This window comes from Heterocephalus glaber, unplaced genomic scaffold, assembly GCF_053883595.1.
Source record: "Heterocephalus glaber isolate CG9 unplaced genomic scaffold, H.glaber_assembly_v1.0 deba00001497, whole genome shotgun sequence".
NCBI lineage: Eukaryota > Metazoa > Chordata > Mammalia > Rodentia > Bathyergidae > Heterocephalus > Heterocephalus glaber.
In genome coordinates, this window is record NW_028258320.1 from 19,296,114 (window position 1) to 19,319,347 (window position 23,234).

The 23,234-nt window shown below is 41.8% G+C and overlaps 2 protein-coding genes across 15 annotated transcripts in view; one reads left to right on the top strand and one right to left on the bottom strand.

Moving 5' to 3' along the window:
- Positions 1 to 23,234, top strand: part of Pbld (phenazine biosynthesis like protein domain containing) — a 172,627-nt gene that overhangs the window by 112,525 nt on the left and 36,868 nt on the right. Inside the window, exon 12 of one of the 5 annotated variants that reach the window (XM_087185491.1) lies at positions 16,546 to 16,937. The exons of 3 other annotated variants lie outside the window; for them this stretch is intronic. The gene's annotated coding sequence lies outside the window, so the exon portion shown is untranslated. Of the gene's footprint in view, positions 1 to 16,545; positions 16,938 to 23,234 lie in introns of those variants that run through there. One more of the 5 variants, XM_087185493.1, reaches the window with a different exon arrangement.
- The window catches only part of Mypn (myopalladin), a 129,364-nt gene that overhangs the window by 11,321 nt on the left and 94,809 nt on the right, over positions 1 to 23,234 (bottom strand). For 8 of the 10 annotated variants that reach the window (XM_021259463.2, XM_087185454.1, XM_087185449.1 and 5 more), the window contains 6 exons: positions 17,903 to 18,502; positions 17,181 to 17,319; positions 6,755 to 6,877; positions 4,221 to 4,442; positions 2,822 to 2,971; positions 1,205 to 1,287 (listed from right to left, as the gene is read on the bottom strand). In XM_021259463.2, the coding sequence (XP_021115122.2) occupies positions 1,205 to 1,287; positions 2,822 to 2,971; positions 4,221 to 4,442; positions 6,755 to 6,877; positions 17,181 to 17,319; positions 17,903 to 18,502 (1,317 nt within the window). The remainder of the gene's footprint in view (positions 1 to 1,204; positions 1,288 to 2,821; positions 2,972 to 4,220; positions 4,443 to 6,754; positions 6,878 to 17,180; positions 17,320 to 17,902; positions 18,503 to 23,234) is intronic. The other 2 variants (XM_087185450.1, XM_087185451.1) reach the window with 1 other exon arrangement.

A 23,234-nucleotide genomic window follows, 5' to 3' on the forward strand; every position in this document is an offset into this window, starting at 1 on the left:
AGTGCCAAAAGAGGAGTCCAGTTTATTATCCAGAACAAGGCAGCTGCAATCTCTGTGTCTTTGAGTAATAAAATTTAACCTGGCTATAAATTATGGCAGGATGACCATGAACTTAAACTTGGCAAGACCTATCAAGAGGAACAGCTGGTCTTGAAAAAAGAAAAAGAAGGAGGTATAGTTGCAACAGTGGTGAAATACTGTTATCTGAAACATGGGTCACTATTTTTGTGCCTTTGGTAAGTCACATTTAATTCATCCATGTCAGCAACTATGGAATGCTTTGCTAAGACTTTGTGGCACCGTAAGACTCAGGGGAAAGCCAGGTGCTGTCTTCTTAGTGGTTAGGAAAATCAGAGAGGAAGAGTGCCAAGCACAACAAAATACTTGATCTATATACATATAGCCATTAAAGGTAGGTTGGTTGGTTGGTTTTTGTGATACTGGGGATTAAATATGCTAGGCAAGTGCTCTACCACTGAGCTGTATCCCCAGCCCAATGTCTCTGTTTTGTTGTAGACAAAACACTAATTTAACCCAAAGGGCCTGGTTTATATATTATGTACACAGAGATACTAATGGTTACAAATTTTAAGCCATTGTGCCATAGACTAGTATTTCTTAGAGTTTATTGTGCTTGTGAAACACCTGGGAATTTTGTTAAAATGCAGATTCTGATTTAGTAGATCTGGTGTGGGGCTTGGGATTCTTCATTTCCAACAAGCTCTTATAATGTTGGTGTGGCAGGTGGGGTTCTACCTTTAAGTGACAATTTATAAACTAGGAGTGGGGCACACACTTGTAATCCCAGCACTCTGGGAGGCCGAGGCAAGAGGATGACAAGCCCAGCATGGATAATTTAGTGATTCAGTGAGATTCTGTATCAAAATTTTAAAAATGTAACTTAGTGCAAAGGCTCTGGGGTCAATCCCCAGTAACACACCCACACACCCACACACACACACACACCACCACCACCACCACCAACAACAACAATTTGTAGACCCAACGACTTCTGTACTCATTGTGGTGGGCAGGAATGTGGAAGGGTACCAGAAATGGGAGAGTCTTCTTGGGGGGTTACTGGGAAATTGAACCCCAGGGAACCACCCCCCTTTAAATTTTGAGGTAGGACAACCTGCAATTTCAGCACTGAGGGAGACTGAGGCAGAAGGACTGTAAGTGGGGGGATTCTCACTGTCTTTACCTGTGAGTCTGACCAGCAGAGGTTAGTCGACTACGAATGGGCAAACCCTGTACCATCAAGTGGCCAGAACAGCTGATTCTCCCCTGAGAAACAGAAAACAAGCAAAATTAAAACAAGAAAAAATCAACATTTTTTAATTTATGTAAACTTTTTTTTCTGCACCAAAGGATTAGAAAATTTTCCTTGTATGAATTTTTCTTTAGAGGAGAGAAATGAAAACAATGTAATAATAGTATGACTTCTTAAATCACTGCAAATATTCCAGGGGGAAATTTTTTTTTTTTTTTTTTTTTGTGGTACTGGGGACTGAATCCAGGGCCTTTGCACTGAGCTAAATCCTCACCCCTTTTATATTTTTATTTTGAGACAGGTTCTTGCTAGGTTGCCCAGGCTGGGCTCAAACTTGCCATCCTCCTGCCTCAGCCTCCCAGAGTGCTGGAATTACAGGTGTGTGACATCATGCTCAGCTCAGAGGGATAGATTTTTAAGAATAGTGTGATGATTTTCATTTTTAATGTGAGTAATGGAACACACACACACACACACACACACACGGGCCAGGTGTGGTGGTGCATGTCTAATCCCAGCACTTGGGAAGCTGACACAGGAGGATTATGAGCAAGTTTGAAGCCAGCCTGGACTACAAAGCAACTCTGTCTCAACAAAACAAAACAAATTGAATTCTTATGACGTTAATGTTATTTGTAGCCACAACGCAGTGAGCATGGCCAAATATTTTAATATTTTCCTCAAGAGACTCATCAAAACTGACATTGCCATAGGAAAAGTGGCTGAGAGTAGAAATTACAGTTCTGAATTTTCCATTCCAATACTAACTGAAGATACTTATTTTGCCATATATGTTAGGGGAATTTTGAGGCTTGGCCTTTTTCAGAAAAGGAAAATGGAAGATTATGAGTTTACAATTGTTATTTTAAAAAAGAAAATAAGAAAAAGATAAAAGGATACTTCAAGTTTGAGGGACATTTAAACCCTTTTTGAAGTAATTTATTCTGTAGCGTGTATTTTTTTTTTTTTTTTTTTTTTTGGTACCGGGGATCGAACTCGGATCCTTGCGCTTGCAAGGCAGGTGGCAGAACCACTGAGCTAAATCCCTGGCCCTTAAACACAAGGTTTTTTGTTTTTGGTACCGGGGATCAAACTCAGGACCTTGTGCTTGCGAGGCAGGCGGCAGAACCACTGAGCTAAATCCCCGGCCCAGTAATTTATTATTTAAATAACAAAAATGACTTGGTCATTCTTCAAGAGAGTCAATGAGTTGATAAATATGACATTTATCAGGCTGTTAATCTGTGTTTATGATACTTTACTTGATAAAGATTTAAAAATAAATAAATCTGACGATGAAAAATGCAAGATTTAGCCTGCCAATCTGGGCACATGCGCAGTGAAAAGAGCATGCCCGTGTCATTGACAAAGGCTGAAGGGTTGAATGACCGACTGATCAGCCACTTGCTGGTCTTTTAAATTGTGACACTGTGCTCTAGTTCCACACAATCATAGTGCTTCCCATTCATTGTCCTCAGTCATTCGCACTTCTCAAGGTCGCATTCACAGTAACATCAAGAGCTCCTTCCTCAGAGGCCTGCGCTGCACCTGGGGGTTGGCGGCCATGATGGTGTAGTTGCCATCGTCGTCGCTGGTGGTGCAGTCAATGTGCAGAGAACACGTCCCATCTCCTTCTCGCCTCATTTTGCAATGCTCATTTCTCTTAGAAATCTGCTTCCCATCTTTGAACCAGTAAACCTGAAGTGAAAGAATTCAGGAGAATATACCCTGTTCTGTCCATCTTTAGAGGGGAAAGAACTAGATGGTGGGTGAAGGAAGGGCAGATACCATCTCTCCACCAGGCCACTCATCCATTCAAAATGCTTGGGAAACAGTTATAAAGCACCTCCAAACGATGGCATAATATGCCCCTCCTTTGTACCTATACAATACTTAAGTAAAAATTCAATATAATTAGGATTAAGATAAAGCTTTTGACTATTTTTATTGTGCCTTATAATTCATTTAAAAGATACCCAAAGAACCAGCTGTGACTTCAGATGCAAAACTGAAAACCAAGACCCTGGATCTTTTCCTATATTACCCTCCTAATAAGCTCAAGTCTTTTTTTTTTTTTTTTTTTTTGGTACCGGGGATTGAACTCAGGACCTTGCGCTTGCGAGGCAGGCACCAGAACCACTGAGATAAATCCCTGGCAAAGCTCAAGTCTTTTGCAGTCGCAAATCTCAGTACCTGAAATAGCTCACCTTGCGTGAAATGATACTATGTTTTATTAAACCAAGTAGAACAAGGCTAGGATTAATTTGTTAAAATTTTTTTCTAATCCAAATTTAAATATATATATATATATTCATAGTAAATTCTGCATGTGTCAAGGAGATTTCTGAAAGACAGGGAGATAATGTGCTGGTGCAGTTTATTTTTCCTGGTGTCTCACCATACATGACAACGCCACGCTAGTGTTTGTGAAAGCAGAGTGGAGAGATCCCCGGCTATTGCCACACTAGGTGTAAATCCTTCTCTCAGCAGACTGCCAAAAAATCTGGTGACTCATAAGATTTTTCAGGAGCCAGTGATAATGATACAACATTTTTGGCATTTACCAGTCTAATGGTAATGATACAAATATAGCTTACTTTGTACAACAACAGGCACCCTGTGGATATCCAATAGGTATTAAATATAATGAAAAATATCAATTTGATTAGTTTGATGGTTAAGAGAATTGATAGTCCAGGATGTAATGTCATGATGAAATTTATTTTAAACTTTTATGAAAATTCTAACGTAAATGTAATTTATTTTTGGCCTATTTAATGATCCCATTTCTGATGTCTCTTTTTAGTCAAATCTTCTGTGTTTTGTTAATTTCTGGTATTGGTTTTCACTCATTCCCTCTATGGACACTTCTGATAAGATTTTTCTTAAAGGCACTGGTCTGTGTGCACTTTGTTGGTTGGTCAACTGGCTGACCATCTACCCCTACCTTTGGAACAGGTATCCCAACAATTTTGCAGGTGAAAGTGACTGGTGAGCCTTCTGTAACCCGGAAGTGTTTGAGTCTTTTGTCAAAGATGGGAGCAATACACTTGCCCGAGGGAATCTCATCATGTTGGATTTCATCATCCGATTCATCAACAGGCGTACGTTCCAAGCGAAACTCTATCTCGTTCATCAGCCTCTGTTCGAAGCTTGAAATTTTGTATTCCTGTCAAAATGACAAATATATTTGAATTTCTGTTTCTATGGTAAGAAAGAGTATGTCCATCAGTATAAATGAGGATGCAACTTTTGAAGATTCAGATGTTAGATTCATACCATGAAATATCAATAAACCAGGTATATTCCATTTCCAATTCCTTGCCACAAAGTACTAAACGAATTCCAGTGTTTCTACGATAATTTCACACTACCTAGTTAATCTTGATTCCTCACCTTGAGTAGGGAGTCCTGGTAGAGTTCTGTGGGGAACAGAATGAAGATGGAATCTAATTTCTATGGGTTTTTTTTGGTACCGGAATCAAACTTGGGTCCTTGCGCTTGCGAGGCAGGTAGCGGACCCACTGAGCTAAATCCCCGGCCCTGGAATCTAATTTCTATAACAACTGTTAATGGTCATTTAAAAATGCAGAGCTGCTAATAAGATTTTGTTGTTGTTGTTTTATTTTGTTTTTTGAAACAAGGTCTCATTATGTAGTTTAGGCTGATTTTGAGCTCATTATGTACTTATTCATTACGGCCTTGAATTTGGGGCAATCCTCCTTCCTCAGCCTCCCAAGTGCTGGGGTTACAGGCATGCACCACCACACTTGGCTACTATAGGGTTTTTTTGGGTTTTTTTGGTACCGGGGATCAAACTTGGGTCCTTATGCTTTTGAGGCAGGCAGTGGAACCACTGAGCTAAATCCCTGGGCCTGTTTTTGGTTTTTTTGAGACAGAGTCTCGCTCTATAATTTGGGTTGGCCTTGAACTCACTGCGTAGCCTCAGCTGGCCTTGAACTTGAAGTAGTCCTGTCTTAGTCTCTTGAGTGCAGGGATTACAGGCATGTATCACCAGTATGGCAAATAATCTCTTAACCCCACGTCTTCCTGTATTACATTTTTTTCTGTTCTCTTCACAACAGAACCATTTGAAATAACTATTGTTGCAGGACCATTTTCTCACCATCTATTCTCTTCCTAGCCACCCCAATTAAGCTTGTGTTCTCACTGTTCCCCTGAAATTGCTACTGGCAAGGTGTCCAAATTTACCAAATCAAATCATCACTTACGTGTTCTTACTTGACCTCTGAGAAGCATTAGTCAGAGATGACTACTTTTCCTTTCTGAAACATTTTCTTCTGTTGGTCCCTGTGACACACTGTATTGGTTTCCTGCTCTTTCACTAGCAGCATCTTATCAGTCTCCTCTGCTGGCCCCCAGGGCTCTGCTTGGGGGTCTCATTCAGTCTCACAGCTTCAGACAACCTCCCATATGCTGAGAACTCCCATCCTCGGCTCTCCAAACCTGGTCTCCCCCAGCTGCAGAGTCACACACAACCATGTACTCCACATGGGGCCCAGTAGGCACCTCGGACTCAGCATGGTCCAAACAGAGCATCCTTGCCTGACCTACCTCATCTCAGGAAATGGTACCACTATTCATTCACTTGGTTAAGTGGTTAAACCAGTGTTTCCCGTACTATGGTAAAAACCAGGTTTCAAAACATTTCTGATTTGTGCTTTTGTTAAATAAAATAAAAATTAATTACTACCAAAATGAAATTTAAAAGCCATGCAAAATTATATTTATAAGCCTACTATTTCCCTATCAAAGTGCTTTAAAAATTCCTAATGGTTACTGTCCTGTTCTATACTTGTCTCAAGGTGACAGCTTGCAGTTTGGCATTGGTTCTTGGGACATACTTTGAGTGCACTAAGTTAAACCCTAAATCTGAGACTTATCCTGGATTCCTCTCATGCCCTCTCTATCCTAACTGTCAAGCTTGAATGTCAACTCCCAGAGCAGCCTCCTCATCCCCTTCATCAGTAGCTCCCCTTCCTAGTTCACCACACCACTGGTCACTATCTAGAGTTTTTCTTATGTATGGATTGGTTGATGGGCTCTGTCAGAATGTGAGCTTCCCAGGAGAATAGGTCTTTGTTGTCTGGCTTCCCTGGGACAGCACCGGCCCCATGGCAGCTGCTCAGGAAGGATGTGAGGAATGAGTGAATGAATACATGGACATCCACAGAGGCCTTCACTCGTTCCTACTATGTCACATCTTTGAGGAGTCTGGAACAATGTGTTTGAGGGGAGGGTGAGACCTGTGGTGACACTTGTGACTCTAGATATCTATAATGTGATCATTTAGGTGGGCTTCACGGACAGGGCCCTGGGAGGCTTCTGACATGGAATTTGGAAGCTCGTAGCTGACTTGTGCCTACCTCTAGTCTTTGGCAGAGTTTAGGAATCTATGCTCTCAAACTGTAAAATCGTATTTCTCATGTCCTCTAGTTATTGTCTGATACATATAATCACCTGGATTTGAGTTGAATTGGGGGTTAGGCAAATGTTTCTTGGTTTCAGTTGCTTGGAATCAATTTCAAATCTGCCTCCTCTTGGACACATCTCAGACCGGGTAGACAAAGGAAGACCATAGCTCTGACAGGGTGGAAAAATCTATCAGTAAAATGTATTAACTTTTAACCAGATCATTCAAACCAGTTAAAGTAAGAGACTGTTCACCTCTACTAATGCCACTGCATTCTGAAACTTCATTTAGTTTAAAAATATAAAAATTACCTTCTCATTACAGGATTGTTTTGGAAAAAGTTAACAATTATAGCTTGAAGTATTCACTCATTAGGTGGAACTATATGAAATTGTTGTTTTTGTAGGTCAACAACAACAGAATATTAGCAGTTTCATATAATTCAATATGATATCTTAGAGTGATGATATTTTCCATAAACTCATTAAATGGTCTCACAAATTTGAAATATTTTTTAGTTTTGCTTGTTTAAAAATCATACCTGGAATATATTGCATCCATGCATCTAAATTGGTATTTTTTCTTTTAACAAATTGAGGTTTAGAAGTAGAGCCAATAAATGATTTTATTCCTTTATCACATGAAGTAGGTGGTAAACTACAGCTTTATTATTTTTAAATTATATTCAAAAAGAATAATTTCATATTTCTTACTACACACACAGATACCAGAGTTCAGGAAACTCCAAACTTTTTGTGGTGATAATCATTCTCCATTTCTCTGAAGCTTTATGATCACTGCTAGAGAAGAGGCCAGGGTGGGATGCCTGTGCTTTTGGAGAAGAGTACCAGATGTGCTGACCGAGCCTAGATCTTGGAGAGTATGGTGGTGGGGAAAGTGTGTGGGTAGTGGTCACCCTGTTGGTTCAGCAGGGATATTTGCTATGGTTAAATCGGAAAGAAAGTTCTCACTTCCTAAAACCTGGTTCAGTGCTTCACTAAAGAGTCCATGCATTTAATATTTTAGAAATAAGATTAAAACAAGTAGAAATCATGTCAACTTACATCTGTCTACCACTTGTGAATGGTTAGTGGAAATAGGGAGGATGGGTGATTTCTGGAGTTTATTTTTCCCTCACCAAAGATTTCCCTCTCTCTTGACTTTATGTTAAACATCTTCCACCTCCCATACCCCACCACCACTTCTCAGGTCATTCCCAGGACTCGAGCAGAGCTGGCCAGGCACATGGGCACAGGGATTGAAGGAACCTCCCAGGCTTTGTCTCTCAGCCTGTCTCCTCTTTGGCACTGTGGCTGCAGATGTCTCCCCAGAATGAACCCTGTTCTTTCTACAGCCCATCGCTATCCTGTTTCCTCTGTTTGCTCCTCTCTCTAGAGAGGCTCCTGGGTCTGCTCCTTAAAGAAATGTTCCAAGCCACCAATGTTGAATCTAGTTTATTTATTCTGGACTCTAGATTAATCTTATCTGAGTGCTTCATGTATCCAATCCTGTTCTCTATGAACAGCCCTTGTTTTTCAGGGACTGGAAAGAAAAGCAGATACAGGAGTGGGACATAAGACTCTTACTCTCAGATTGTCTCTTTGCAATAATTCCTGGAAAATGTTACAAAAGCTTTGCTAGGTGCTGATCAGGGTATTACCCATATGGATCCAAATTATGAGGTAGAAAAGAAGAAATCAGAGGACACAGAGAAGCAGGAAGATGATGTCCTGAGGCCTAGAGGATAAAATGTGGGGGTAACCAAGGAAGAAGCCCCAAATAGAGAAATATTTCTTGGGTTTTCAAAAGGCAAGAAGTCTTAACCTTCACAGGCTTCTCATCTTGTTTCATGTACATCCTCGAATTCCCAATCCTTTCCATACCACCTTGAGTCCCTGTACCAATGGAGTCCTTGTTCCAAGGTGAAGAACCTGCTCTGTGACTTCTACATACGACTGGCAAGGGCTGGTGAGTTCCTGGCTAATTACCCTGAAAGAGTTATTACAGGGGGAGATGAATTCTTGAACTTCTATATGGAAACTGGGAACTATTTTTTTCAAAGAAAATTATCATAGGCCAGGGATTTAGCTCAGTGGTTCCAGTGCCTGCCTCGCAAGCGCAAGGTCCAGAGTTCAATCCCCAGTACCAAAAAAAAAAAAAAATGAAAGAAAATTATCATACATAGTGGTAAGTTCTGATTACACCTATACTTCAGGAATACAATGGGCGATGCATATATAGTGTCTACCTGGGAACACAAATACCACATTTTCTCTGTATTCCAAACAACTAATTTTAAGAACTTGATTTTGAGTGGGGGTCTGATTGTATAGAATTTATAAGTGCCTCATTTGATTTAGCCTAAGGAAGGACAGAAGCAGTACAATGAAAATATGTACATTTTGTCTTAGCATAAACGTATTTATAACTTGGTCATATGTTTATTATCTTAACAAATACTTCAAAGTGGAAGGTGATGAAAACCGAATACTCAGTGAACTAGCTATCCATTTATTTATTTTGGTCTTTTGAGACAGGGTCTCATGTAGCTCAGGCTGATCTCCAACTTGAAGTGATTCTCCTGCCTCAGCCTCCCAAGTGCTAGGATTACAGGCATGTGCCACAGTATGCAGCTTCAATAAACTATTTAAAATATACTATTCTGGGCTTCAGATGTAGCTCAGTGCAGAATGCTTGCCTAATGTATACAAGGCCCTGGGTTTGATCCCTAGCACTGGAAAAATGTGTGTACCATTAATTATTAGGTACCAAGGATCCAATCATAACTAGATCGGGGTGGGGTAGGTATCAGCAAATATGTGAGTTTTGAGATATACCATCCTGGTTCTTAGGGACAGGGGAGATGATGTCATCCTTTCACCTCTGTCACAGATAAGAAGGGTGAGGGGAGAAAGTGCAGGGAGAGGACTTTGGAGAGAGTTACGACTCCACCAGCAGCCCTCTTTCACCTCATGTCTAGGGCGGCGCTGCCACTAATGAAAAGGACCTCTGCAGCTGACAGCACACAGTGGGCTGGGGTCTTAGTCCTATCTGAAAATCATGAAGAGTGAGGAGCGAGCTGGCCTTTGTTGCTGGGTAAGTGGAAGGGTACAGGGAGCAGCTAAGCACCCAGAGTGGGTCCAGAGCAGGACCTGGCACAGGGTCTGACACGCACACTCCGCCATATACCAGACCAGGCCAGAGTGGGCCGGCTCTGGTCCCTCCAGGGCCAGGAGAGGAAGGGAGCATAGGTTAGTGAAGTGGGAAAGGATAACAAAAAAAAAAAAAAAAGGAGAGACTGCAACAGGCGCAGTGGCACTTGGCTGTAATCTCAGCTCCTTGGGAGGCTGAGGCAGGAGGACATTGTCTCAAAATAAAATACCTCCTGGGGGAGAGAGAGAGAGAGAATGAACAAAATACTGTATCACTGAGCCACACCCCCAGCCCTTTATTTTTTTTGAGACAAGGTCTCACTGTGTTGCCCTGCTGAATGTTAGGATCATAGATGTGTGCTCCTGTGCCTGGTGGATCTTATTTTTGAATGAGCATTGGATATTGGTTACCACAGGACTGGAAGTTACGAATTACTGGACCAAGACTGTATTTTACAGCAAAGTCCCCTCGAACTTTATGATGACATTTCATGTTTAAACCAGACATCTGCTTGGATGAATGAGGCAGGATGTGGTTATATCTTTTTTTTTTTTTGTACTGGGGATCGAACTCAGGACCTTGTGCTTTCGAGGCAGGTAGTGGAACCACTGAGCTAAATCCCCAGCCCAAGCCTTGAACTTTAAAGGAATCAAACATGGTCCAAAGGGTTTGAGATTGCCTTGGCTTTGGGATTGTCAGGAGCAGGTGAGGAAGTAGCCCCAGTGGATAAATGTAAAGGGATCATGGGAGACAAAAATAAAATTGCTTTTTTGAGATATAATTGTTAAAGGTCATAGTTATATAAACATAATGTATGAACTGCAGAGGAGCATTAAAATAAGAATATAAAAGTTTAAAAGTTCCCATAAATGCGTTACTAGGCATCTGGGGGCTGAGCCTTCTGAACAAGGACGCTGTTCGGCTGCGGGGGAGGTGGTGGCAGTCGGCCGTCACTGACCCACTGGGCCCGAGGCGTCCACACAGGTGCATGCCATGCCCCAAGCAGGGATTGATTTTTTTGTAGTGGTTTGCTTTATCTCAAGAGTAGCTAACCTCAGAACACATCCATCCAAGTTGTCATTTTACGTCAGGACCAATATGACTCAAACTTCTTAAGGCACTTTGCAAACACACGCAGTATGTTTAATTAAACTTGAAGGTACTTTTTGCACTGTTCTGCAGTCAGTGGATGAGCATTTTAAACTTCCAGTACTGGGTTTGTAGTTTGTGCTGCCTTCTCCGCTCTCCCGTTCATCCCCTCCTCCGTGAGTAAAATCAGGTGGTTCTATCTCAGCTGGTTAGAGTGCTCTCTGTGTTCAAAGGAAGGAATATTTTTTTCGGCTGTAAATCTAGCCAGCATGGAAATCAAATTAATGAGAAGTGGCCCACCCTTTCCAGGCTTATGAATTGCATGGAGGTATAACTGCTTTATGAAAGAAAGTAGAAAACTTAAAAAAAAAAAATCAGAGGAAAACGCCACTTGAAAGTATAACTTTTTTTTCCTTTGAACATAATCCTCTTGAGGATAAATTGACACCTCGAAACATATGATTTCAGGGACACAGCTGCAGAGTTTCTGCAGACTGGCAGAGTGATAAAGGCCTGTATCCTTCCTCTGCTGAGGCCCTGGGCAGCGCTGCACCCCAGTAGGGTGTAGACGACGTGAGGGGCGGGGTGTCAGCGTCAGACCCGCACCCCCGAGCTCGCTGCTGGGTTCCTTTCCTCTGAGTCCTGAGCCTGGGCTTCAGGGGCAGACAATAAAATAGAATTAAATTTTGGGAAAGGATGCTTAAACTGTTCCCAACTGATTCTGGGTATGATGTACGGTAGAAGAAAAAAAATTTTTAAGGCGCTGACAGGGCCTCGTGCTACAACCCAACCCAAAGAAAATCTCATGTGTTTGAGAAATTATTCTCCTTTTCATTCCAGGCAGAGCCAGAGGTTGGAAATAGAAAACATTCCTACATAAACTTGGGGGCTAACAGACATAGATGGTGATTTCTTTTACTATTTATCTAACACTCACTCATTGCCTTCCATTGAAAAAAATCAGTCTTCTTAGCCTACCACCCATGGTGCCAAATTCTTGGTAAGCTGCAAGACTGATTCCAACTCTACTGAAAATACATTCTATAAAATACAGACTCCACCGTCAAGGAGGTTACATAAAATACTTTTAATCTGAATTTTGCCTTAAAAGCAATTACTAAGATATGTCCAGTTGCCGGGGATTTAGCTCAGTGGTTCCACTGCCTGCCTCACAAGTGCAAGGACCCGAGTTCGATCCCTGGTACCAAAAGAAAATTAAAAAAACAACAAAAAACAGACTACATTAAGAAAAAGATATGTACAATTTACTTTATATTTAAATGTTCATTTAACACTAGAGTTTTGATTAATTTCAGCATGTTATAAAAATTGTTTATTAAAAAAATTGTTTTTTGTTATTTCGAGACAGGGTCTCACTATGTAGTTCAGGCTGTCCTTGAACTCATTATGCAGCCTAGGCTGGCCTTAAACTTGAGGTGATTCTCCTGCCTTAGGCTCCCAAGAGCTGGGATTACAGGTGTGCACCACTACACCTGGCAAAATTGTTTATCTTTATTTATTTATTTATTGGTATCAGGGATCGAACTCAGGACCTTGCGCTTGCAAGGCAGGCGCTGGAACCACTGAGCTAAATCCTTGGCCCTTTATTTATTTATTTTTGACATAGAGTCTCACTAGTTCAGGCTGGCCTCAAACTCATGGTGGTCCTCCTGCCTCAGCCTCCTGAGTGCTGGGATTATAGGTATGCATGCCTGGCAAAAGTGTTTATCTTTTTAATCAGCTGATTAAAATGGATTGCTATCATAGTAAATTACATATATTTATAATCACTATGTAGTCAGGGGAGAGATTTTCTATTGATATGCAATAAATCCAGACTTTTTTATGTGGTTAAAAGTTAAATTATTGCCAGGTGTGGCAGCACATGCCTGTAGTCCCAGCACTCAGGAGACTGACGGAGGAGAATCAGCACAAGTTTGAGGCCAGACCAGACTACATAGTGAGTTCAAGGGCAGCCTGAACTATATAGCGAGACCCTGTCTCAAACAAACAAATAAACACAAACAAAAAACAAAACCAAAAAAACTCCCCCAAAACCAACCAAAAAAGTTAAATTATTCCACTTGAAACTAATATAAATCTCATAATTGTCTGTTAATTCAGCAAATATTCACTGAGCACCTGTTCTGTACCAAGCATACCAGGGATGCAGCAAGGATGGAGACACCCCTCACTTCTTCCCCAGGGAGCACATGGTGGGGCCTGCTGGCTGGGCCTGAGGCAGAGGACACAGGGACATTTCATGTTCCCGCAGCCAGGGTTCTTCAGTGCCAATGGCAATGGGAGGCCAATATGTCATTCTTATTAGAAAAGGAATGGAGCCATGACTGCTTGCTCACAGAAGAGGACTGTCTTAAAGAACTCAGGGTAAGAAGCCAAAATAAACCTCTCCTTAAGAAGTAGATTTATGGTAAGAGATGAAAGAGGTAGAATTTAAACAGAGGAAATGACCAGGCAGCTTAGAGAAGAAGGAGATTAGAGGAACAGAAGGCAGAGCAAGACTCAGGTACTTATTTTTGGCCCTGCCTGTCATACCAGGCAGTATCTAGCAAACAGAGACAGTTTTAAAGAAACATTAATAAAAATCCCGGGGTAGGAGGAGCAGAATAAAGAGGGAGATGGTTTCCAGAGAAATGAGGTCGAGGAGGAAAGTTGGAAATGACATTGGATGGGGCGTGGACGTGCTGTAAAGATTTTAAAATTAATAGTAACTAGAAGTCAACAAATATTTGCTGATGGTGCAGAACACCATGCTGAGTCATGAGCGATGTAAAATCATTGGCCACAAAGGCTCCATTATATTTTGTGATCCTGGGTTTCTTCGACCTCTCAGATGTACTGCACTAACCTAAACCATTTAAATTTCTACTGGTGATAAATGGTACCCAGAATAAGAAACAAACTAGCCTAAAATCTACAAATGTTGGCTTGTCAACAGCACAAACAATTCACTGTCAGTTTAGGAAGCTAAAATTTTAGTAAAGTTCTAAGAATCAACAGCAAATGTTAATTGCTAGTTGGAAATGATGTCATGAGTTAGAGTACAAACACTGAAATACTACAGGAGAAATACAAAGTACTGGATATATCAAAGCATGCCCGTTTTTCTTTTTCTTTTTTGGTTTTTGAGACAGGGTCTCACTATGTAATTCAGGCTGGCCTTGAACTCACTATATAGTCCAGGCTGGACTTGAACTCATGGTGATCCTCCTGTTTCAGCCTCCTAAGTGGTGGGATTATAGGAATGCAGCACCATGCCTGGCCAGCCTATTTTTCTAAAGCATAATTTGTAAGTTATAATTCTGAGGGGGAAATTGTTTATAGTCAGCAATATTCACCATTCAAGGTCTTCTGATTTATTGTCACGCTTAGCACAATGTGGTAATGCTGGATCACACAAATATTCTAGAATAGTCACTATTCTTTATTTGCTGAGGACTAAAATAGAACAAGAGAAGCCAGTTTTCTGGACCTAAAAGTTTTCTTTTTTTTTTTTTGGTACCAGGGATCGAACTTGGGTACCTGCACCTGCGCAGCAGGCAGCGAAAACACTGAGCTAAACCCCTGGCCCCTCTAAAAGTTTTCAAAGCAAAATAAGACAAAAAAAGATGCATGCTCTTCAGGAGCAATCATTTATAGACTAATATGGGAGAAAACAGATTATTTTGATTCTCATGTCCCCAGACTGCAGGTAAAAAAAAAAAAATCTATGGATACATAAGTATTTATGATTGTCCACCAACTGTCCACTGGTCTGATGATTTCCTAGGCTAACACCCTTACCAATGGGTGATACTGCATCTTAGATGGCTCGTGACATTTTCACTATCATTTTTCAAGGTAGCAGTGGACAAAACAATATCATAATGTGGTCATTGTTTCATCTCCTAAAACTTCTTCAGAATCAACAGCTGCTGACCTAATGCAGGCATTCTATCCCAGATGGCCCCTTAGTTTCCTGAATTTCATTTATGCAGTTTGACTTTCAGCATGCATGGCAAAGAATGAAGCCTGAGACCAATTCTGTAATGAAGTAATTTAACTGTAATAATTCTTAGAACAAACACTCTAAGGAGACTAAGGCATAGCATACACTAGTGGTGGCAAACGTATGGCATGGCTGCTGCAGTGGGTCCGCAGAGCCCTCTCTGTTGGCGTGCAAGCCAAGTCGCCCCAGCATCACCCTGGCAGCTGAGCATTCAGGTTTAATTGCAGTGTTGGCACTTTGCAATAAATAAGTGGGTTTTAGGTTGCAGTTTGGGGGCTTCACCATCACTGGCATAGTCAGATGGTTCTAGAAACTTGCCCAGTTCCTGCTACTGGCTCCAAAGATACTCATGATGGAGGGTTGAGAGAATTCTTACTGCACTGAACTCATGGAAGTTCACATTAACGAGTACTCACGGCTCAGGTAATTAAGAGAAAAATCCTACCTTCCCATGAGTTGGGGAGAGGACCAACCTGGATTTACCTACAGAGTAACCAGAAAAGTAAAATCAAACAGCTCCTGTGCAGAGCCAGTATCCTTTCTACAGGGGTCTAATCACTATCTCTTGTAAAAGACAGGCTGAACACAGCTCTTAGTTCATTGCCACTTAGAAGGACTAACAACCACAAACGTGGTGACAGTGTCATAGGAAAACAAATCTGTGCTCTACAGAGCAACTTCTATGGAGCTTGAAGGTAACTGTTGTTACACAGCTGAAAAAGGCTGTGAGCTTCAGGAAAATGTGAAGCATCCTGGAGACCAGGGCTTTGGTTCTAGTCCCGCATGAACCGCTGGATGACTGTGCTTCAGTTCCTTCACTAGGAGAGATGGAAGGGGATGATGCCGCAGAATATGTAATTTGGGGAAACAGTAATATGAAAAGTACTTGGAAGTTTAAATACTCTGCTTCAGTTCAGTGATTTAAAACCAAAATCTGAAGGCCTTAAGTAGCACATTTTCAAGAGTCCACTTAGAACTGGCCCAGCATAGTACACAATAGTAAAGTATTGTACAGCTGCACTGTACAATGTTCTCCACTGGGAATAGGAGAGGAAACACCATGGAAAACAGATGTGCTCAGGGGAACCTGGAGTTTTGATTCTAGGAGTCCTTACGGAACAAATTCTGCAATATTTAGCATATTCTTTTAACTAAGATTTTGTTATATTTCAAAATAGATTTTATCAGTTCCCATCTTGGAAAATAAAACAAGAGTTAGATTATTAAAATGTTTCTTTTTTTTTTTGGTACCAGGGATCAAACTTGGGACCTTTTGTTTGCGAGGCAGTCACCAGAACCACTGAGCTAAATCCTGGGGCCCTAGATTATTAAAATGTAAACCCTCATTTAAAAATGATTAGTTGATCTAGAGACTGAGACAGGGCATGGTGAGTTCAAGGCCAACCTGGGCTACAAAGCTAATTCAAAGCTGGCCTGAACCACACGGTGGGACCTTGTCTCCAAACAAAACAAACAACCAAACCCCATTTGATTATCAAACGCACAAATAAATGGTCCAAGTAAGCCAACACTCAGTCTATCTTTTTTTTGCACAGTGCTCACTCGTGGCTTTCCTTTCTCCTTCAGCATCAAAACTTCCTAGGAAGCACAGAACTGTACAGGGTGGAGCACAGGATGTTGCCTGATGACCATTCATGAGATTCAACCTAATAAACGACCTAGAAGAATGGGCGATCAGACTTCTGGGCACCTGAGGTTGAAGGAGTCAAAGGAAAGACAGTTTGGAACCTCAGTGTCCCTTCAAGTTTTAATTATCTCAAGGCTCATTTAGGGAATTATCACAAAGACATAATGGTGTTTGCCTAAACCAAGCTGCGGACTGCTGGAACAGGCAACAGATTCATCTTTCTCCTTGTATACTCCTTGTATACTGTTATTCACCATACTGTTTTCTACAGTTTCAGTTACTTGTGGTCAATCAGGCTCCAAAAATATTAAATAGAAAATTTCAGAAGTAAACAATTCATATGTTTTAAATAACTTTTATTATAGCATATCATTATAATCATTTCATTTTGTTATTAGTTATTGTTAATCTTTTGGTGTAGTTACTTTTTTTTTGGTACCAGGGATCGAACTTGGGACCTTGCGCTTGCAAGGCAGGCTCCAGAGCCACTGAGCTAAATCCTTGGCCCTGGTGTGCTTACTTTTAAAATCAAACTTTAAAATTCCATCACTCCATCTGAGTCCAACAATCTTACCTGCTGGTTTGATTTGACATCACTGAAACTCGTTTTCTTCCCCAAGTCTAGAATCACTGCATTCTTAGTTTCGAGAATGTAATCGCCACTCACTGATTGAGAAGACTTTGTATTTTTCTTCATTAGTCCCTGGGATGGCCTGTAAAATAAATTCACACCAACACATTCATGAAAAACTCCAGTCAGCGTACAAAGGCCCAGAAATGAGAGTGGTTGAAGTGACAACCAGACACAAGCTGTCATTAGGCATTTATGGTACTGGGCACGGTATAGAGACTCTGTGTTTGTAGAGGTCTTTTAAATATTTTTATATAAAATATATTAAAATAAATATAAATATATTTTTTGATTATTAAAATTATTCATAGTAATCATGGGCTTTGGTCTGAAGTCTTCAATATCCATCTTGTGTCTAAAAGATATGATTATCTAGGAATTTGCTAACAAGGGACCTGTTACAGACCAAGCTATTCTATTATGCATATTAGTAGAATATTCTCAACTGGCCTCTTTCTCTCTCTCTTTTTTGATTTGTTTTGTTTTGACACAGGGTCTTGCCATGTAGTTCAGGCTTGCCTTGAACTCCCTATGTAGCCCAAGCTGGCCTCGAACTCACGGGATCCTCCTGCCTCAGCCTCCTGGGTGCTGGGATTACAATCTTGTGCCACCACGCCCAGCTTCAGCTGACATCTCTTACACCAAGACCCCTCAATGACACTTACACAGATGGTGCACTCTTTGGCAGCCCCATGGCATTGGTGAGTGGGATGGCAGGAAGAGAAGGCAGGACAGAGCTGAGGAATGCCACAGGGTTCTGAATCCGGCCGGTGGGAGAGACAGGAGTTGGGGACACATAGTGGGGCTGAAACTGGTTTCCGCTGGGGATGGAGAACGTGAGTGGTGGCAGAGCTGGCTCTGCTGGGGCTGGAGGGGGTGGCTCGCTGTGGATGGAAAGCCCCCCTGGAGACTTGGTTTGCATGGAGAGGGGAGAAAATAAGAGGCTTTCCTTGCTCACGGTCCTCTGAATCGTCTGAGGTGCGCTGCTCAAGGTGAACACTGGAGAGCCAGAGGGGGATATGGTGGTCACGATGGTGCTCGAGGAGGGGAAGAAATGCTTCGGCCTGGCCAGGTTGAGGGTTTGCGACGAGGGCGACGCAGGAGCCTTCAGCTGCTTGCTGGAGACGGCCACTGCGGAGGGAGCCGTGGAGTTCGCCACGTTTGTGTTGAAAGGGAACTCCTTCGGCGACGCAGGGGCCTGGTTCTGCAGCTGCTGCTGCTCCAGCAAGACTTGGTTGTGAAGCTGCTGTAACTGAGTGGAATCGCTGCACACAGAACAAGGGTGGGGAGAGAAGAGGGCCATGTTACCCCAGCCTCGCCCTCCTGCAGTGCACGGGCTTGGTGCTGGCTACAAACACATCTGAAATGGCAAGAAAGCAAGTGCGACTCGCTGGAGAGCTGCTGGGCTTTCCGTCCTGCTGAGGACGCCATGCACGTCGTGTTCTTTGTGTTGTGACCCTGGAGTTGTGCAACATACAATGTTTATGGGTTAGAAAAATATTTCTTTTGTTGGCAGTGCTTGACCTTCTCATGGCAGCTTGGGAACTCAGACACAGAGCTGCACAAAAGTGCGGGTTATTATGAGGCTGGATTCACTAACAGAACACACCTTGTCAGGCTCTGTGCCTGGGCTGGAACCCAGGACCTTGAACACGCTAGGCAGGCCCTCCACCACTGAGCTACACTTGAGTCCTCTCCCCATCAATGAGGCTGGATGCCGGATGCCCCCATCCTCTCCCGACCACAAAGCTCTATACATAGGGTGAACACCGGTCCTGTTCACTAAGAGTCCTGGCTACACCTGTTTTCTCGGTGTAAGGATTCCCAGGATTCACTTGCACTCTCAGAAGTGTCAGACTCTGAGTGATAAAATATATGGTCACCCTGATGAGAAACATTGTCTTGGACTTTTTGTTGTTGTTGTTCCTAAAAAGAGAAAGAAGATAAGCTAGGAATGGTTTCTCTACTTATAGGAACCTGGGTTACAGAAGCATATGTGATTTGCCATATGTCCTACACCTTTTATTTAATTTCTTTTCACAATCCAGTTAATTTTTTAAAATACAAGGGCTGGGGATTTAGCTCAGTGGTTTCGCTGCCTGCTGTGCAAGTGCAAGGATGCGAGTTCGATCCCCGGTACCAAAAAAAAAAAAAAAGCAAATTTTTTAAAATGCAGAGAAAGGAATAACAATTTCTTAAAAATCATGCATTCATGAAGTCACCAAGGCTGTTTAGGAGAGTCTACTCCTGAATGAGGAACCCTGGAGAGGGTGATTAATAAGGTGACTGGGTTTTATGTTTGAAAATCTGTGTTGCTTCTAGGACATAGAGGGCGATCTGTCTGGGTGCTTGGGATTGAACCCAGGGCTTCGTGCATGCTAAGCACACGCTATCACTGAGCCGCACACGCTATCACTGAGCCGCACCCTCCAGCCCCTTGATTTTTCTTAACTTTTCTTTTCTTTCTTTTTTTTGTGGTAACAGGGATCAAATTCAGGATGTTGCGCTTTTGAGGCAGGTGCAGCGTCACTGAGCTAAATCCCCAGCCCTTAACTTTTTTTTTTTTGGAATCAGTATCTTGCTATGTAGTTCACACTAGCTTTGAACTTACTAAATAGCCCAGGCTAGCCCTGAACTTGTGGTGATCCTCTTGCCTCAGCCTCCTAAGTACTGGGATTATAGATGTGTGTACTGTGCCTGGCTTGATTTTTCTTAATTCCTGGAGTTTACAATCTTTTTTCTTCATTTCATTAACATCGCCAATACATCATATGTAAAAAAAGGTAACATCACAAGTAAAGGTCCATTTCCACTTCTATTACTGCTGTGGAATGCTGCACGCTGAATAAGCCTTTGTTTATCTTATGAAAAAACTCTTGTTGAGTTCAGCTAAGAATTTAGGCATATTGGCTACTTGGCACAGCACCTCCCCATTTTATTTTGTTTTATTTTTTATTTTTTGTAGTGCTAGGGGTTCAAACCTAGGGCCTCACCAATGCTAGGCAAGCTCTCTACCAGTGAACTACATCTGTGGTCCTCTTTCCCCCATTTTAGGAGTAACTATTTAAGCTGTGAGAATAAAGTAGCATAATTAAAATGTAACTAAATCTTTTCATTTCTTCATAATTGAAAGATGAAACAATCAAAAGAAGCAATATCCGGGCGGGGATTTAGCTCAGTAGCACTGGGTCTGTCTTACAAGCTCAAGGTCCTGAGTTCGACCCCTGGTACCAAAAAAAAAAAAAAAAAGAAAAAGAAACAAAAGCAATATCTTTGTTGGATGTTCCACAGAAAAAGATAGATACAAGTATTGTTTCTGTTGGTGTTGACTTTCTCCATGGTATGTAAGTGCAAAATCTTTTCGTTTTTAACAGATCTCATATTTGGCAAGTCACATTCTGCTTTTTTTTTCTTTTGGAGACCGGGTCTCACTGTTCAGGCTGTCCTTGAACTTACTAGGTAGCCCAGGCTGGCCTCAAACTTGTGGTGATCCTCCTGCCTCAGCCTTCCACATGCTGGGATTACAGGCGTGTGCCACCAAGCCAGGAGTGGCAGGTCACATTCTGTGATTGATATAAAGAGCATTATATGGCTTTTAGTGTATGTTTGTGGTCTGAGTAAATTTTAATCTGATGACTCTGGGGAAATATTTTACTGTGGCTATGGGAATTGCAAAGATGTGAATGAAAAAGTAATTTTAGAAAGAAAAGATGATAAAGAGGGGCCAGGAAGTCATTCAGTATTGAATTGTTCCTATTTTCCTTTACTTTCCATTGCATTCAAGCTGCTTCTGTTTTCTCCTGTAAGTTAAGACTTCAAATGGTATGTTAGCCTCAATATTCAGTGCAATATTTTGGATTACAGAGAATTGCCAACCTTAAATAAAATGATCTATTACTGCAGTGTTAAATTATTTTGTTTGGGATTCTGGAACAATTTATTTGACAATAACATCTTTTGTTTGAACAGGGTCTTTTTTTTCATTAAAAAAACCTTCTTATGGGGCCAGGGCAAGGTATTGATTCTGCTGTTCAGGGAACTTTTATTGAGTCTTCTTTGTGTGTTTTGCTAGGTAGGAGCTGGAGATCTGCCTGAGACAGTATGAGCTACTGAGGCCAATGAGCCCAGTAAGGCATAGGTTCCTACAGTGCTGATCTCTAATAGCCACTGGCTACTTATGAATACCACGTGGACCGAGTGGAACTTAGCTACCATTTTCTAGTAAAGGTACAAAGTGCAATGAAAGGAGGAAAGAAGGGAAGATTAATTACAAGGCACATGAGTTTGGTTTTCTTGGTACTGGGGATTGAACTCTGGTCCTTGTGCCTGCATGGCAGTTGGGGAAACCACTGAGCTAAATCCCCGGGCGCCCAAGGCATAAGAGTTTTAAACTCTTGAGTAAGCTCTCTTATTCGAACTAATAGCTTGTCATAAATTGCTATAAACTCAGCTGCTCATTTCTTATCGCTATGAGGGTATCTGATATCAGGTTCTTTCCATAGATTCATTAACTCTCTTTCCTTAATCCTTTTTTGCCACAATTTAGTTTAAGCATATGGATCTGCAGACTTAGGTCCTAATCCTCGTTCAGTTACCCTTTTATTTTTTTGATACAGGTTCTCACTATGTAGCCTAGGCTGGCCTCAAACTTGAGGCAATCCTCCTGCCTCAGCCTTCTGAATGCTGGGATTACAGGAGTGCACCACCTGCCCTGCTCAGTCACTCATTATCTGTATGATTTGGGGTTGTTTCTAGACTTTTCTGACCCTGATTTCTTTATAAGTAAAATAGTAACATCTACAATGTTGTTGTGAGAATTGACAAATCACTTAAAACGTATAAGTGATCAAGAAATGGTGGCTATTACATTTTTTAAGCTTCTGAATCACGAAAGTCCATTTTCGAGATTTGTTAAGAATGATTAGTTTCAGAATTACAAAGAATCCAAAGGAATTTATTAGGGATTTTGAATTTTTGAGATAAAATGTGAGACAATCATAAAAATTACGGGGGTATGGAGTAGTTTTTGAAAGCAGTTTTGGCAAGCATTTTGGGCAGTGTGTGGTGGCGCCGGCTCTCCCTGCCTGTGAAGGACAGTTCGTGTGTACTGTGTTGCAGTGACCCGTTTGGCAACCTCTCTCAGTGGCCCCAGATCTGCTGTGGTGGGAGGAAATTGGCAAATGCTGACATTTGGGGGCTTTCTTGCCCCTGTCAGTTGTGAAACATTTCCCAGCATGTCGCTGGTTAGGATAACCAGTCCTGAGGTGTGCTCTGTGTGTGTGTGTGTGTGTGTGTGTGTTGAATTTTTATTGGTCCATGTTTGCAGTACATAATGATCATAATTTTCCTCATATGGAGTTGGTGCATGTACATAACACATTTTAATTCTTTTTTTTTTTGTATCAAGGCTTGAACTAAGGATGTTGTGCTTGCCAGGCAGGCGTGGTGCTGCTGAGCTACATCCCTGGCCTCTTAATTCTTTTTGTTAGCCCCTTCCCTTCCCTCCCCTTCCTCTCTCCCCTCTCCATCATGCTGTGATTTTAACAGTGCTCATTGTGCTGGCTGCACATCATAGTCATCTGGAGACTAAAACAGAAGCAAACCTTCTGCTAAATCACCAGTAAATTACCAGAGAGTAAATTAGTCTGCAAAGGGATGCAGGCACAGTCAGGTCATTATCTTTTAGAATGTAGGTTAGGTGCAGGGTGTGGTTGAGCACACCTGTGATCCCACCATTCTGGAGGCTGAGGCAGGAGGATTGCCTTGAGTTTGAGGACAGCCTGGGCTACATAGTGAGACCTTGTCACAAACAAAAAAACAAACAAACAAACAAACAAACAGTTGTTCTTAAACTTTAAGCAAGCCTCAGAATCTCCTGCAGAGCCAGTTAAAACACTTCCTGGTCCATCACACCCTAGAGTTTCTGATTGTTAGGTCTGAGCCGACCAATGCAGGCAGTTTACAAACCAAGGCCCTAGAGGACCTTACCTGCACCCA